General features: G+C 41.5%; 1 protein-coding gene across 3 annotated transcripts in view; it reads right to left on the bottom strand.

Annotated features, from left to right (window-relative positions):
- Positions 1–15,674, bottom strand: part of LOC114478619 (sodium bicarbonate cotransporter 3-like) — a 29,740-nt gene that overhangs the window by 1,777 nt on the left and 12,289 nt on the right. For 2 of the 3 annotated variants that reach the window (XM_028471795.1, XM_028471796.1), the window contains exons 11-20: positions 14,890–15,168; positions 13,693–13,826; positions 6,310–6,555; positions 5,129–5,234; positions 4,140–4,301; positions 3,116–3,229; positions 2,733–2,894; positions 1,120–1,371; positions 269–589; positions 69–197 (exon numbers count right to left, since the gene is read on the bottom strand). In XM_028471795.1, the coding sequence (XP_028327596.1) occupies positions 69–197; positions 269–589; positions 1,120–1,371; positions 2,733–2,894; positions 3,116–3,229; positions 4,140–4,301; positions 5,129–5,234; positions 6,310–6,555; positions 13,693–13,826; positions 14,890–15,168 (1,905 nt within the window). The remainder of the gene's footprint in view (positions 1–68; positions 198–268; positions 590–1,119; positions 1,372–2,732; positions 2,895–3,115; positions 3,230–4,139; positions 4,302–5,128; positions 5,235–6,309; positions 6,556–13,692; positions 13,827–14,889; positions 15,169–15,674) is intronic. The other variant, XM_028471797.1, reaches the window with a different exon arrangement.

A 15,674-nucleotide genomic window follows, 5' to 3' on the forward strand; every position in this document is an offset into this window, starting at 1 on the left:
ATGGAGTCTGTCATCTTCTTGTCTTTCTGAGCTTTTGTCCAGTCAGTTGTCCTGTCCTTTTGTCTCACCTCTGTCTTCTTCTTGCGGTCATCCTCCTTCTTCTTCTTGCTCTCTGGGATCAGGTCGTCCAACCAGCTCAGTTCTCTCTTGGAGAAGAAGAAGTCCAGAAGCTTCCTGATGAAGACCAGAGCGAGGACCTGGACAGACAAACGTTACAGATGGACCTTTGGAGGACAGACGGAGGGATGGAGCATAGAGCTGGTCTCACCATCATGGGGAAGACTACGGCAGCCTGGGACGCCTTAATGACCCAGAGGACGATGAGACAGGACAACTGGATCACCGTGAAGACGTGGACTTTCCACAGAGGAACATAACGAAGGTAGATCAAGTCTGGCTGGTGTTTGGACGGCATGCCGAAGAGTTTGATACGATCAAAGAGCTGCAAGAAGGACAAGAAAACACTTGGAACATGAGGACAAGTAGGACAAGAAGGACAAGGCGACAGAGGGACACTGACCTGGATGCCTTTGAGGGAGGACATCCCCATGTAGAGGAACACTCCGTACAGGACGGGCATCGGAATGAACTGAAAGGAGAGGAACCTCTGAGAGCCAATCGGATACTGTGTGTGTGTGCGTGTGATGAACGAACGCCATGATCCGGCGCACACACTCATCAAAACCAATTAACATCCCCCTCCTCCCTCTGTCATGTATTCTTATCATGAACTATCGGCTCAGGAATGATCACATTGAGTCGTGAAAAAAATTACGTCCTATATGCCGGAAAATACGGTACTGTGGCGATTGTCAACATTCAAATGACCATAACTTCTTCAAATATTCTTTGATTTCTCTGTGTGACACTATTGGAAGCTTAGAATCCACACTTTTCTTTTCTGTAAAGAACTTTGACACGTTCCAGCTTTTCTCATGGAGCGTCACTGAAATAGTTCATGATTAGTTTCTGCACAGTGAGCGATTGCACCAATTGGTGTTACAGTTTAACTCGTGATTATGTTATCTTGTGACTGATTTCTGAGTGTTGTTTATTTCTATAAAAGTATAAAAAATAATACATTTATAAACAAACAGTGAGCGTAAAAAGGATGCTCACCTTGAGGACGGAGGTCATGAAGACTGAGCAGCCCATCAGAACAAAGATCAGGAACCCAGTGACTCTCTGTTCGCGGATGCCGAGGAACTTGGGCTGTTCTCCGGGCGCCGCGCAGCCCGACTCCACCTTTAGGCTGTTGACATGTGAGATGGAGAGCACGGTCGCCGCCACGAACCAAGGCAGCCCCATGATGGAGCACACGGCCAGCATAAGGGCAACCACCAGCAGGTCCAGGTGGTAGCCACAGCTCTTCTGCAGACAGGAGCAAGTCATTAGATAAAATGAACACCAGTTTCACCAAAACACTGGTGAAACTGTGAGCTGCAGATCGCGTTTGACCATCAAATGACCCCGAGTGAATGTTGCCCTTAAAATAGCGGTCTACGTGGGCCACATACCAGTGGTTCTCAAGCTGTTCAGGCCGTGACCCCCAAAATAAAGGTTCCAGAGACTGGGTAAATTTACTGTGATCTCCTGGCTTGTTTCGCCTGTCAACTGATGATCGCTTTGATGTTTCCTTTGATGTTTCCTTGACTTCTGTGTAATAACTCCAGCAAGTTTTTTTGGTCTTCTTTTTGAATATTATGTTAAAGTTACATTTTGATCGCTTTGATCAGCAGACGCCTCTGAGGAAGACTGAGAGTTGACAGTCAAAACACGTCATGAGATCAAAGTAAATTTTCTGAAAAAAGTTGTCTGAATAAATGAAACCTTAACATATTATTCAAAAACAAGACAAAACAAACTTGCTGGGAGAAAACATTCTACAGAAAGAAACTGTAATGGTAATATCTTATTGAGAATAATACTTAATATTTAAAAGTAACCCTTAAGTCTAAATGTGACTCATCACTTCTTTATGATTTTAAGAAGCTTTTATTCTATATTTTATTGTTGTTTTTTTCTATGTCATTTTTCATGTCCACGTTAAAGCCAATGAGACTTGAAAGTGTCTCCATGACACTTTGAATTGAACTGCTTTTGTTATTTTGTTCTTTGTAAAATTTGTACTATAAAACTATTGATATGTAGGAGTATAGATCGATCTATAGATGAATATGTTTTTAACCCATATTTGTATGAAACACTGACAGCAGGTCATTGAGTACGGTGGCTAGGAAGTGTCAGGTGAATGCATTTACAGAAACAAACACAAATGCAAACAGGCCACAACGGAAGTGTTTCCGACGGACCGGTATTACAGACGGACGGGTATTATGATATGATAGCCTGATATGAAAAATATAAGAGTATCCTAATCAACTTTCACTTACTTTCATACGCGTTTCGATGTCTTCTTCTTGTTCTTAACTGTTCTGGTGGGTTAAAAACATCCGCCAGAAACGTGTCCGTCTGTAATACCGATCCGTCGGAAACACTTCCGTTGCGGAAACCCGGTGGCCGGGAAGTGTCAGGTGAATGCATTTAAAGAAATGAACACACATGCAAAATGGCCACAACTCTGTAAATGCATTCACCTGACACTTCCCAGCCACCGTAATTGAGGGAAGTAACACCACCAACTCTACGTATTAAGGACATATATGATCTCCTCCCAGTGTGTGCTTTATCATTCATCGTCATTATTAATAGTGAGTCGTGGCTCCGCCCACCTTCAGCTTATTCTCCTTCCTGTTGACGATGACGGCAGTGATCTGCTGGTCCATGAAGACCAGGATGGTGCAGAGCAGGGCGGGGACGGACGCCCCCAACAGCGTCCACCAGGGGTTGGGTCCCAGAGGAGAGATGAGCCACCCACGATGGATGGAGGTCGGCTAGAGAACATTTAGAGTTACAGATGTATGAAGAATAGATCTGTTCCTATCCTTAGTTACAGACGTATAGAATAGATCTGTTCCTGTCCATAGTTAGATGTATATAAAATAGATCTGTTCCGAAAAATAACCCAACTTTAACTCAGGTTCATGTTGTTGACTTCATCGCTGAGCCTGTGATATAACTCAAGGTCACATGATGAAGAGTGGGCGGGGCTTACCTGAAAGCGGGCGGGAACACTGAGTTTTGGTGAAGGAATGCCGAGCATGAAGTCCAGCAGCACCATCACCACGATGGTGAGGAAGACGGCGAAGTCGCTGATGGCCGATCGAACCTGAGGAGCAACGATGAGAAAAGGTTTTCAACCCACGGTGATCGACACCATTGTTTGTTGCCATGGCAACCTGCTTCCTACTATGAAAAATAATAAATGAATGAACTCCAAGCCCAGATTCTAAGAAATTTGAATCTGTTTTTACTGTCAACACTTGATGGAGACATTTCTCCTGCCTCTGGTTCCTGTTTTAGTTCAGGGGCCAAATATGAACCAATTTGATTTCAAGTGGGCTGCATTTTTTAGGTGAGGAAAAAGAACAATTTTAATATCAATTATGCAATAGTTTTAAATATTAGTCCCTGCCGGATCTTCACTTAAAACATTCTTGATTTTGTAACCAATTTTTGTGTATTTTAGTTGAATTTTGTGGAATCGTTTATGAGAAATTGCTAAATTTGTGGGAAAATGTTGTTTTTTCGACAATTTGCTCTTTAAAAATTACTGCATTCAAATATTGTAGAGTTTCATCAAATTGTCAAATTTGAGATATCTACAACTGGATTATTTGGTAATTTTTTAAATAATTCATGTTTTCTATGTTATTTTTACTGTCTCGTGTGGGCCAAATTGGTTGCTTCAAAGGTCTGGATTTGGTCCCCGGGCCTTGAGTTTGACACGTGCTGTAGATGGAGCTCGACCTCAAAAATAAAAAAATAATTGATTATTTATGGTTAGTTTTAGATAAATTATTTTAGGACACATAGAAAGCAGCAGGGGGCAGCACAGCAATGACTGACTAATCACATCACGTTTGCTCACTGTCAAGAAAATCCCAACGAAACACAGGAAAAAGCCTCAAACAGGAAGAAAAATCAGAGACTATTACAAACAATTCCATCTTCGGGAAAATAGTAAAAATGAAAGGACGTGAAAGAATGTAAAAACGTGTTGGCTGAGTCTCAATGACCTTGGTGGGAAAGTATCTTTTAGTCTTGAACTGTTTGAGGAAGGAGGAGAGGAAGAAGGTGGCGAAGAAGAGGATGATGGACCAGAAGAGGACGTCGGGGACGAAGGGACCGCCGGAGCTGCAGGCTGAGCCCACAAACTCGCCCTTCAGATCCACACACTCCTAAACACACACACACCACACACAGATAGTGGGACTCTATTTTAAACTCTGCAGTCGTGCTATTGCTCAAATGTAAAACTTGATTTGTTAGAATCAAACGTGCACCAAAAACGCTGTTTTTTTTTTTTACAATGTAATTAAATGCAAAACTGGGGAACTATGTTACAGTTCTATGGCGTACACAGACCTAGTTAATTATTAAAATATGTTTCATATCAAGTTCACCCATTAGTTCTCTTGAGGATAATTTTAACATTTATTTATTTTTTTTTATTTAGGTGTATTCTGACAAAAAAAAGGCTCAGATGCCCACACCAAAAATATCAATACCAGTATCTTCATTAATTAGGAAGCCTAACAATGTAACCAACAGATGAGAAACTAATTAAATGATAGATAAAACATTTTTTGTGTATTTTACAGCTGATTTAATACATGGGTCAAAACTGACTCATTAGCATAGAAGATGCTAACAGGAAGCTAACACAATAGGAAGGTTATGTTTTATGGGCTTATCTATTAAAGGCTCAGTAATTATCATTCATTGAATTTTAATTAACTTTAATAATTGATGTTAATTGTAATTGATTTCAAAGAGAAAATAATAATTGTCATTGTATTTGGAAAATAGACAGGTCAAATTAATCATAATGGAGTTGTAATTAAACATGGATAATTGAAGATGTAATTTAATTGAAAAATGTAATTGACCCCAAACCTGTTTCAAACCATTTCATTTTTTCATCAAATATAATATGTATATTTTTCCATTAATCATTGGTTCAGTTTGAAAACAATCCTTTGAGAGCTGAAGGTCAGGTTGTGACCTTGACACTGAGCTGTTCCCAGTCGATGTTCTCCACACTCAGGTTCCTGCTGCTCCACAGACGTAAAACATCAGCCGAGGCGTTAGCAGGCGCTGAACACACACACCTGGAACAGATCATCACCACATGAGTCCAAGCACAACTTAAAGATCCATTTAAATTACACACATGCTTTCATTGATGAAGAGACACAGGATTGGCTCTTAAAGCTGCGGGTTTACACATCATAACAGGATAGAGAGGGGCGGAGCTACGATCGGCATCCACCTTTGAGATGGACCACTCGATTGCCACCCACCAACCATTCTGAATGTCTTTTAGTTTCACTTTTGTTCCTCGTAGCCTGGAAACCTCTTTTTTTGATTAACATTCAAACCTTGTGATTCATGAGATTATATCAGTGGTTCGAGGCGCACGGGAAAGTGGTAGAAATGTGCTTTTAGTCCATTTTAGGAAATGTGGAGTTTTTTCACTACGGCAGACGTCACTAACATTCACCGTCGTCGGATTATTAAGTCACCGAGTGGAAGTGCGTCTGATTGTCAAAACAATGTGATGGCCTTTCCCTAACTCCTTTAGGAAGTCTCCTAACACCTTTCCTTAATCCTGTGACATCATTCACAGGGTTGAGGAGAAGTGGATAGGAAAGGAGATAGGAGGGACCATTCAGATGCAGCTGCCAGGTCGTTTAGTCTCACCTGTTGGTCATTTAGTCTCACCTGTAGGAGGTCATTTAGTCTCACCTGTAAGTCATTTAGTCTCACCTGTAGAAGGTCATTTAGTCTCACCTGTAGGAGGTCATTTAGTCTCACTTGTAGGAGGTCATTTAGTTTCACCTGTTGGTCATTTAGTCTCACCTGTAGGTCATTTAGTTTCACCTGTAGGTCATTTAGTTTCACCTGTTGGTCATTTAGTCTCACCTGTAGGTCATTTAGTTTCACCTGTTGGTCATTTAGTCTCACCTGTAGGTCATTTAGTCTCACCTGTAGGTCATTTAGTTTCACCTGTTGGTCATTTAGTCTCACCTGTAGGTCATTTAGTCTCACCTGTAGGTCATTTAGTCTCACCTGTAGGTCGTTTAGTCTCACCTGTAGGAGGTCATTTAGTCTCACCTGTAGAAGATCATTTATTCTCACCTGTAGAAGGTCATTTAGTCTCACCTGTAGGTCATTTAGTCTCACCTGTAGGAGGTGAGGTTGTCCAGGTGGTTGTTCATGTTGACAGGATAAATGTGTCCCAGGTGGACCAGCTTCTCCAGGGCCTCGTAGATGAAGATGATGCAGATGAGGGCGGCGAACGCTTCCTCAGTGAAACGTGTGATGTAGCAGACCAGAGAGCTGGCATCAGTGGCCACCAGCAGCAGGCAGAAGAAGGCCGTCCACAGGCCGATGCTGGTCCTCAGGGACAGGTAGGACAGGTGGTATTCACTGAGGACAGATAGACAGGGAGGACATAGGAGCAGTGTCTCCAGGTAACCTCTGATCTTAGACCTTTACTGAAGGTCAGGATGTGAGGTCAGGGCTGAGTAAACAGACGGTGGTTGATGGTGTTTACTGATGGTTCAAAGGCTGGAAAGACCCAGAGGATTAATGTATAACTTCAGTTGTTGGACAAAGAGGAGGGACATGGACCAAAATCTAAATCTAAAAACTGTCCCTCATGTGGGGGCAGAGTCCGGTCCTTATCTGTGGTGCTGTCCTGGAGTTCAGCGCACGCCCACGCGCACACACAAAAACGTATATAAACCACACACATACAGGCTCTCCTGTGTCTCACATCATGCCTCGCCCCCTGACTGCCCTGCTGCTGCTGGTTCTGCTCGGCCTGGCCCACTCCGGCCCGGCATCGCCCCCCGAGGACAGTAGGGCCGAGCTGAAGAAGGTGATGGAGGCTCTGGAGGAACTGAAGCTGGATGGAAAAGGTAAGGCTAAACTGGGTTTAACTTGACAGCAGAACAGAACCAGATCCTCTGGGAACAGGTTTGGTCTCTGTAGATCCACTGGGATCAAAAGTTATAACCTGACAAATGTTACATTTATGGTGCATATTTTCAGACTTTTCCAGGTCTCAGAGTGAGGTATCAGGAAAACCTCTGTTGTATACCAAACTGACTCATGACTCAGCAAAACCATTGATACATCTTAACGTTTAAAAATAAATAGAAAATAACTGTTTTTAACTTTACTCTTGTATCCGAAGCAGCACATGTTAATGACGTCATGTGTATTTCCGGTTTCTTCAAAATACAACGTCATGTTGTGTTTTACGTCCTGAGGCCATTGAGTCTGACGACTTTTATTTTGAAGCCTGAGGCCGTGTCATTTGACGGCGTTTCATTTGATGCAGGTTTTGCTGAGTCATGAGTCTGTTTGGTCTGATAAATGACAGAGGTTTTCCTGATACCTCACCCTGAGACCTGAGGATGTCCTAAAATGTACACAGTACGGTACGCATTATTGTTGTTCAATAAATGTGAATATTTCCATGTGAATAGTCAGTATTTATAACATATTATTATCATATACACGTTATTGAAGCACAACGTTAAACACTTAAAAAAAAAAAAAAAAAAAAAAAGTTTAAAGTTGTTTAAAGTTTTCCTCTAAATTCTTTTCAATAAAGGCTGTATTTAAACTGGTTTCCAGCTAAACCACAGACCACTAACAGGTGTCAGACTGGTTTCTAACTACTTTGGAGCACAGGAAAGTAAAGAAGTGTGTTTTTTCCTCCACAGTGATGAGCGAGCGCCTGGGGGTGGCAGAGAGAGAGCTGAAGAGAGTCAGAGGTGAGACGCAAACCAGAACGAGATAACACGGCCACCAATCGCACCGTGATAACAACTGGTGCAAGCACTCACAAAATAACACCATCACAACTCCAACCATAACACCAACCGCTACAAATACACAAGATAGCAGGGCCACAAGTAATTTGCAGTTTCTCAGTTTTCCCAGTGCTTATAACATCTTTAAAGTTAAACTGTGGAAAGAACTCAAAATTCTTACAAAATCCTGCAATTTTCCTAAAATTACATTATTTTTTTCCTTAATTGAGTGAAAAACCTGTTGGGACTGACATCTGTCACTTTTTGCTTGGATATTGTTGGTTTCTTACATATTTTTGTATTTTATGTCAGAATCACAAAGGTTTTTATTCGTACAGTTTAGAACAGTACAAGGAATTTAACTTGGTCGTTGTAGTGAAAAGACACACATCAACACACCGCGACTGCCATTTTTGGCGCCATCATAAGATAGACGAGAAGTGGGATAAGAACAGTAGGAAAGGGAGGGGGTGAGGGGGAAAAGGCAGGTCTTAGACTGAATTCCCTATGGGGAGTGCAGTTTAACACTCGGGAGAAACCACCTCGGCACGAGACAAAAAGAGTCACGAAACATGGCACGGACAGGTGTGGGTGGGTGGTGGATCCGGGGGCGGGTGTAGGGGGCTGCAGAGGGAAAGAGGATAGCCACTGGGGGGTACGGGCGTGCAGCCTTTGGGTGCTTCTCCACACTTCCCTGAGCTGGAGGGGGGAACGGGTGGAGTGCGGTGAAGGCGTAGACAAAATAAAACCTTTGCTCTCTACTCTGAAACAGTCAGATATCATGTGGCCTGGTTCAGAAGACAAGAGTCCAGATGGCAAATGGGAGATGAGGAGGTGGGGGGGGGGGCATCAGATCTGTAAACATCCATGGTGAGATTTAGACACAACCTTTGGGCGGAGTGTGGGGGGGAGGCCAAAGGCTGATAACGATTTGTTTTTGTTTCAGACTAGCACTCTTTCAGTAGCCTTGGAGTCTCTAGTCTCAGTAAATCCAATGTAAGGCATAAAACAGCAATTAGCCAAGACATCCTCTCCATTCTCTCCAAGATCAATGGGATTCCACGCAAACGCTCCAAAGTAGCCTCATGCTTACTTTTGAGTTTGTTCATTGTGATAGTCTGAGAGTTCAATGCTCTGCCCCATCTTTCAACTAAATAAAGACTTTACAGTAGATCAGAAAGCTGCCAGCTCCAATCAACAGCATCCCTGTATACGAAGAAGTACAAACTAGGCCACAATACTTGTTTTCCCCGCATAAAATCTGTGGCCCACTTCAGATCAAACTGCTCCGTATTTTGCCCCTGAACTAAATTGAGTTTGACACCCCTGCTCTGCACCAACAGGCAGAGAATAGCATGATTACCAGTCAAACTGTAACACCCACTAGTAAGAGCCAAGATAACATACGATAATCACAGTTCAAGATGTTTCAGTTGATTACCAATCACACAAGCCACACCTACATCAGCCTGCTGACCAATCAGATGTTAGAGATCCTTGATGCAGGATTGGGGTCAATTACAATTACATCTTCAATTATCCATGTTCAATTACAACTCAATTACGATTAAGGGCCATTTTTCCAATTACAACTAAAATTACAATTATTATTTTTCCCCTGAAAATTAATAACAATTACGTTCTCAATTAGTAAAGTTCAATTACAATTAATCATGATTACTGAGCCTTTAATAAATAAGCCCATAAAATGTAACCTTCTTGTGTTAGCTTTCTGTTAGCATCTCTAACGCTAACAGATCTATTTTAAAATGTCTTAAATCAGCTGTACAATACAATAAAAAGTATTATTTGTTTCTCATCTCTTGGTTACCTTGATAGGCTTCCTAATCAATAACAATGTTGGTATTAATATTTTTGGTGTGGGCGTCTGAGCCTTTTTTCTGTCAGTATACCTTTTGTGTCGGTAAAAAAAAACGTCATAATTGTAATTGCTTATCAATTAAGGAATTACAAATATAATTGACCCCAGCTCTGATTGAATGATTCTGTCACGCCATGCTTTTGTTGTGCAGAGACTCCAAAGGTGGCGTTCGCTGCGTCTCTGGGAGGAAACGGCCTGGTGAAGACCACCACAGGAAACAAATATCTCATCTACAAGGATGTGCTGACCAATGTGGGCGGAGCCTACAACTCAGAGACAGGTTGAGACTGTCAAAATCCAAACATTGGTTCACATCGTCCCATCATCGTCATAGTTACAGCATCCCGTTTGCTCCACAGGTGTGTTCACCGCTCCGATTCGCGGCGTCTACTACATCCGCTTCACCGCCAACGCTCCCACTGACTTCCCCATGAGCGCCGTGCTCTACAAGAACGACGCATCCATCCAGCTCATCGCTCATGAGCAGTCGTCGGGCGAGGGCAGCGACACGGCGTCCAATGGCGCCGCCCTGCTGCTGGAGCAGGGCGACCAACTCAGGATGGTTCTGTGGCTCAACACGCAGATCTGGGACAACAGCAACCACCACAGCACCTTCAGCGGCTTCCTGCTCTTCTCCATGTGAGCACCTGCAAACCCCACCTCTGACCCAGGTCGCCATGGCGACGATGAGCTCAGAGTCAGACCAATATATTAATGTCATATATGCTGACACCATATTGCCACTTTTAACCTCTTTTCACCATTATTAATGCCCATTATTTGCCAGTTTAAACTAATTGTTCTAATATTGACACTTTGAACCCTTTTTACCACTTTTTCAGTCCGTTTTTTAATCAATTTCTGTAGTTGTTAAAATCCCATTTCATCACCTTTTCACCATTTTTGTATCTTTCAACCCATTTTATTTCTCTCTTTAAGATGACTATATACTATGGCCCAAAAAATAGCAAACATCCTGGATAACAGTGAATATTATTCAGATAAATAAATAAATATCTAGACATTTCAGGCAACCTTACAAGGGGTCATGACCCCAGAATAATTAACTAATACAGGAAACATCAGATTTAACTTTTGTCGTCTCTTGGTGTATTTGTGTTGTCCTTTTATGTAATTTGTATTATTTCACTATTTGTTGTCATTTTGTGTTTTTAAAGTTATTTTTGTCTCTTTGTGTGCGTTTCGAGTCATTTTGCAAGTTTTTGTTTTTTTCTGTTTTTGGAGTCATTTTTGCGTTTGTTTTTTCATCCTTTTGTGCATTCTTGGACAAAATGATCTGCTGTCAGTGTTTTACACAAAGTCAGTTGCACATGTCGTGGACAGGTTTAGAGCACTACAGTAATGCTAATGCTAATGCTACTACACGCTTTAGCTCACACTGCGTTGTCTGTGGGCTAAAGGAAGGAAACTGACTTGTGATTCGTTTGTGTTCCAGGGTGGACGAACAGCCACCAAACACTGAGGGTGACGCCCAGATGAAGGACATTCAGGCGTTAGTAAAAGTGATGCAGACACAGAACAAAGGTTTGTTACGTTTTCATCAAAGACTCGTTTCTTTAATGTCAGATTTACTGAGAAACATCAATGTTTAGTTTAGTAAGGGTGAAAAAAAAAAAAAACGATTTGGCGATATATATTGAAAAATTTTACAGCACGATTATCGTATCGAAAAAAAATGTGCAAATTGATTAGTTTAATCATGTTTTTTTAACGTAAAAACTACAGCCCAATTTTGCCGAGTCACAGATTAACCATCTGTTCAAAAGTAACAGTAATTTGTGTTTAAGTCATAAAGAAACCACTCCATGCTTTAAATTAGGGGTCAGAACCCCATTTGGGGTCACGAGACACTGTGAGGGGGTCACCAGATGCCTTCAAGAAACGAAGAATATTTTTTGAACAATTTCAACCCATATTTTTCACCTTTTTCTGCAACTACAGCAAAAATGCCATATTTTAACCCATTTTCATCACTTTTTCTTGCCATATTTTTGCTCCTTTTGTGCATTTTTGCTACATTACTCCCATTTCTGACACTTCTACATCACATTTCAATGTCTTTTCTACACATTTTTTCAACTTTCCAGACATGTTGAGGACTAATAAACCCTTTCCATCATTTTTCCACCTAATGTCACATATGTTGACCCATTATTATCACTTTAAAGTATTTTCACCATAGTTCATGCCTATTTTTTTTGCCAAATTAACCACATTCACGATTTGTCATTCCCATTATTTGTTAGTGTAAACACATTATTACTACTTCTTTCTGCCACTTTTAAGCCCATACTGACACTTAGTTTGAACCATTTTTACCACTTTTTCTGTCCATTTTTGCCAGTTTAATTTGTAACTTTTAACCAATTTCTGTGGTTTTTAAAATCCCATTTCACCACCTTTTCCAACCTTTTTGGTCACTTTTAATGACCAGCTATCACTCAGACTAGTCACCTGGTAACATGAGACACCAGGTGGTTTAAAACGCCACTGGAGTCTCATTACGTGCTCGACTCAATGTAAGCCCAGTGTTACAAACTAGTCAATACTCAACGGGTTCTGCTCAACGGATGTTTACCAACCGTGTGTGTGTGTGTGTGTGTCTGTAGACATCAAGGAGAGGTTGGAGGCCACAGAGCAGGAGCTGAAAGCCATCAGAGGTCAGTCTGCTTCATATGTACTCAGTGCGAGCTCTTATTGTGAAAGGATGAAGAAATGACGGCTCTCTTCCTCCTCAGATGTGCCTAAGGTGGCGTTTTCCGTCTCCCTGGGAGGTAATGGTCTGCAGAAAACTGTGCTCGGAAGCAAAAAGCTGATCTACAAAGACGTGATGACCAACATCGGCCAGACGTACAATGTGGAGACGGGTCAGTGAACACACCTCACACACACTAAACACACACGCACGCACATGTTTTTGATAAATCGCAAAAATCGTGACCATGGTATATCATTAAAATGTGTTCAAAAAGACCCCTGCCACTATTTCTGGAGACCACAAGAATAACTTATATATCTTATATATCAAAAAATACAGTTGTGTTTAGTTCTACCATGGTGGGGGGAGGGGTGTCCCATTTTTCTCTGGTGCCGGACACAGAGCTATAAACACTTTTGAGGATCATAGTTTAGCTTAGCATGTAGCAGCACTGGCTGAGCAGGGAAAGGGGGCGGGGCTATGACATCAGACAATTAAGAGTCCTTAATTTGTTGGGTTTCAGGTGAGTTCACTGCTCCAATCCGCGGCGTCTACTACATCCGCTTCACCGCCAACGCTCCCACTCACTTCCCCATGAGCGCCGTGCTCTACAAGAACGACGCATCCATCCAGCTCATCGTTCACGAACAGTCGTCGGGCGAGGGCAGCGACACGGCGTCCAACGGCGCCACCCTGCTGCTGGAGCAGGGCGACCGACTGTCGCTGCAGCTTTGGCACAACACGCAGATCTGGGACAACAGCAACCACCACAGCACGTTCAGTGGCTTCCTGCTGTTCCCCATGTGAGCACCACATTAATAATAATAATAATAATAATAAAGAGCACCGACACACACACACCACCACTACTCATGGTTTTTACTGAGGACTGGCAGCAGGGGGCGCTGCTCACTGCAATACAGTACACACACACACACACACACACACACACAGTCCCTAAAATGTCACACAACTGGTGTTTCTAGGTTCCGTAAACAGCTTAGCCCAGAGGAAAATGGAAAATATGTTCACTGCACATTTCTTAAAATAATGCTTTGCCTAAATAAATAAACTACGCAGTTCATTATAACTTTAAATAACAACTAGGGGTGTGCATTGCCATGAATGTGAACACTCACCTGCAGAACTTGTAGAGGATCTTCTCAAAGACCAGAACTGGACCGGTGCTGCCCAGGATGGTGAGAGGTTGACCAGAGAACATGGCGTAGACCACGCCGGTCAGAGACGCTCCCAGCAGGGACTCCATGGCACTCTGCACACAATAACGCACTTTAGAACAGCTTCATATAAGACTAGGACCACACACACGTTGACTTTGTAATTGGCATGGAAATTCTATAAAAACTGTCAATTACAAATGAATTAAACGTAAAACATACAGAGTTAACAATAATTAAAACATGTTTACTTTACCTGTCAGTTTTGTTGTTGATCATTTCAGCAATTTGTTTTATAAATTTAAATCTAGGGCTATGACAGACAAAAGGCTCAGACGCCCACATCAAAAATATTAATACCAATATTTTCATTGATAAGTTAGAATAACAAGGTAACAAAGAAATGAGAAAATAATTAGATGGTATATAATATTTTTAGTGTATTTTACAGCTGATTTAAGGTCAAACTGACACGTTAGCATTAGAGATGCTAACAGAAAGCTAACACAAGAGGAAGGTTACATTTAATGTGGTTATATATTAAAGGCTCAGTAATTGTTATTAATTGTAATTGAACTTTAGTAATTGAGAATTGCCGTCAGGGTTCGGCTCAATTACATTTTTCAATTACAATTATGTTTTCAATTGTCTATTTTCAACTACGATTATAGTGACCAGCCTTTTTCCAATTAAAACTACAATTAGTATTTTTCTCCTGAAAGTCAATTATAATTACATCCTCAGTCACTGAAGTTTAATTACAATTAATCACAATTACTGAGCCTTTAATAAATAATCTCCTTCCTCTTGTGTTAGCTTTCTGTTAGCATCTCTAATGCTAACGGGTCAGTTGTGAACCATGTAGCACTTTGATATTGCTAAATGTAAGAACTTTACAAATTAAAGTTATTATTATTATAGAATATAATGCTTTTATTGTCATCATACACAAGGTAAAGTTTTTATAGAATTATCATGCCAATTACAATTATGACATCAATTATCTGAATTTATAATTATAATTCAATTGAGATTACAACAGCAACACATTTTTTCAATTACAATTACAGTTATAACTACGTTTTAATCGTAATTAATTATCAATTATGCAACTACAAGTATAATTGACCCCAACCCTGGTTGCCGTGGTAACCTTACAATGTTTCCCTGCGTGGCCTCGCCCAGCAGGCCTCCGAACGTGATGACGGGCGACATGCAGGCGCAGTAGAGGAAGAGCACGGAGGCCAGGCACTGCAGGCTGACGGCGTCTCTGATGTCGCTCCACAGAAACGGAGCTTTCCTCCTCACGTCCTTCACCAAACCTCCAAAGAGACGACCGGTGCGCTGCAGCTCGGGACCGGCTTGATGCTCCGCCTCCTTAGCCGTGTCGTAGCAGTGGGCGGAGCCGTCGGGGACGGACGCCGTCTTCCTCTTCTCCTGTGGAGGGCGACCACCAGGAAACATTAGTAAACGTCTCAGAGTAGTGGGCGGGGCTTAGGGTGCACAATTATGTATAGTCGTTAAAAAAAAAAAAACTTAAGTTGTTTGAACAATAAATGTATTACACAGACCAGAGATAAATACAAGCAGCACATGTTCATCCGTAATCCCAGGCTCGGGCTGCTCATTTATAAAAAAAATAATAATTAGATTCTTTTTTTCTGATGGCATTAGAGATTATAATAATCTCATGCACATAGTAAATGGTTTTAACAATTTTTTTTGTGAATATTGGTCCTTCACTTGCAAAAAATATTGTATTCACAGGAAAAGTATTTTTATAAGACGTGCTAAAAATTACTGTTGAAATGCATTTCCTCCAACTCCAAATGAGTTACTACAGACAATATTAAAGATGAGGGAAGGTCAACATTACAAGAAGGGAAATCTTTTTAAAACAGTAATGCATGTTTTGTTATTGCAATTGTAGGAAGACATGTCCT

Source organism: Gouania willdenowi, chromosome 16, assembly GCF_900634775.1.
Source record: "Gouania willdenowi chromosome 16, fGouWil2.1, whole genome shotgun sequence".
Taxonomy (NCBI): Eukaryota; Metazoa; Chordata; class Actinopteri; order Blenniiformes; family Gobiesocidae; genus Gouania; species Gouania willdenowi.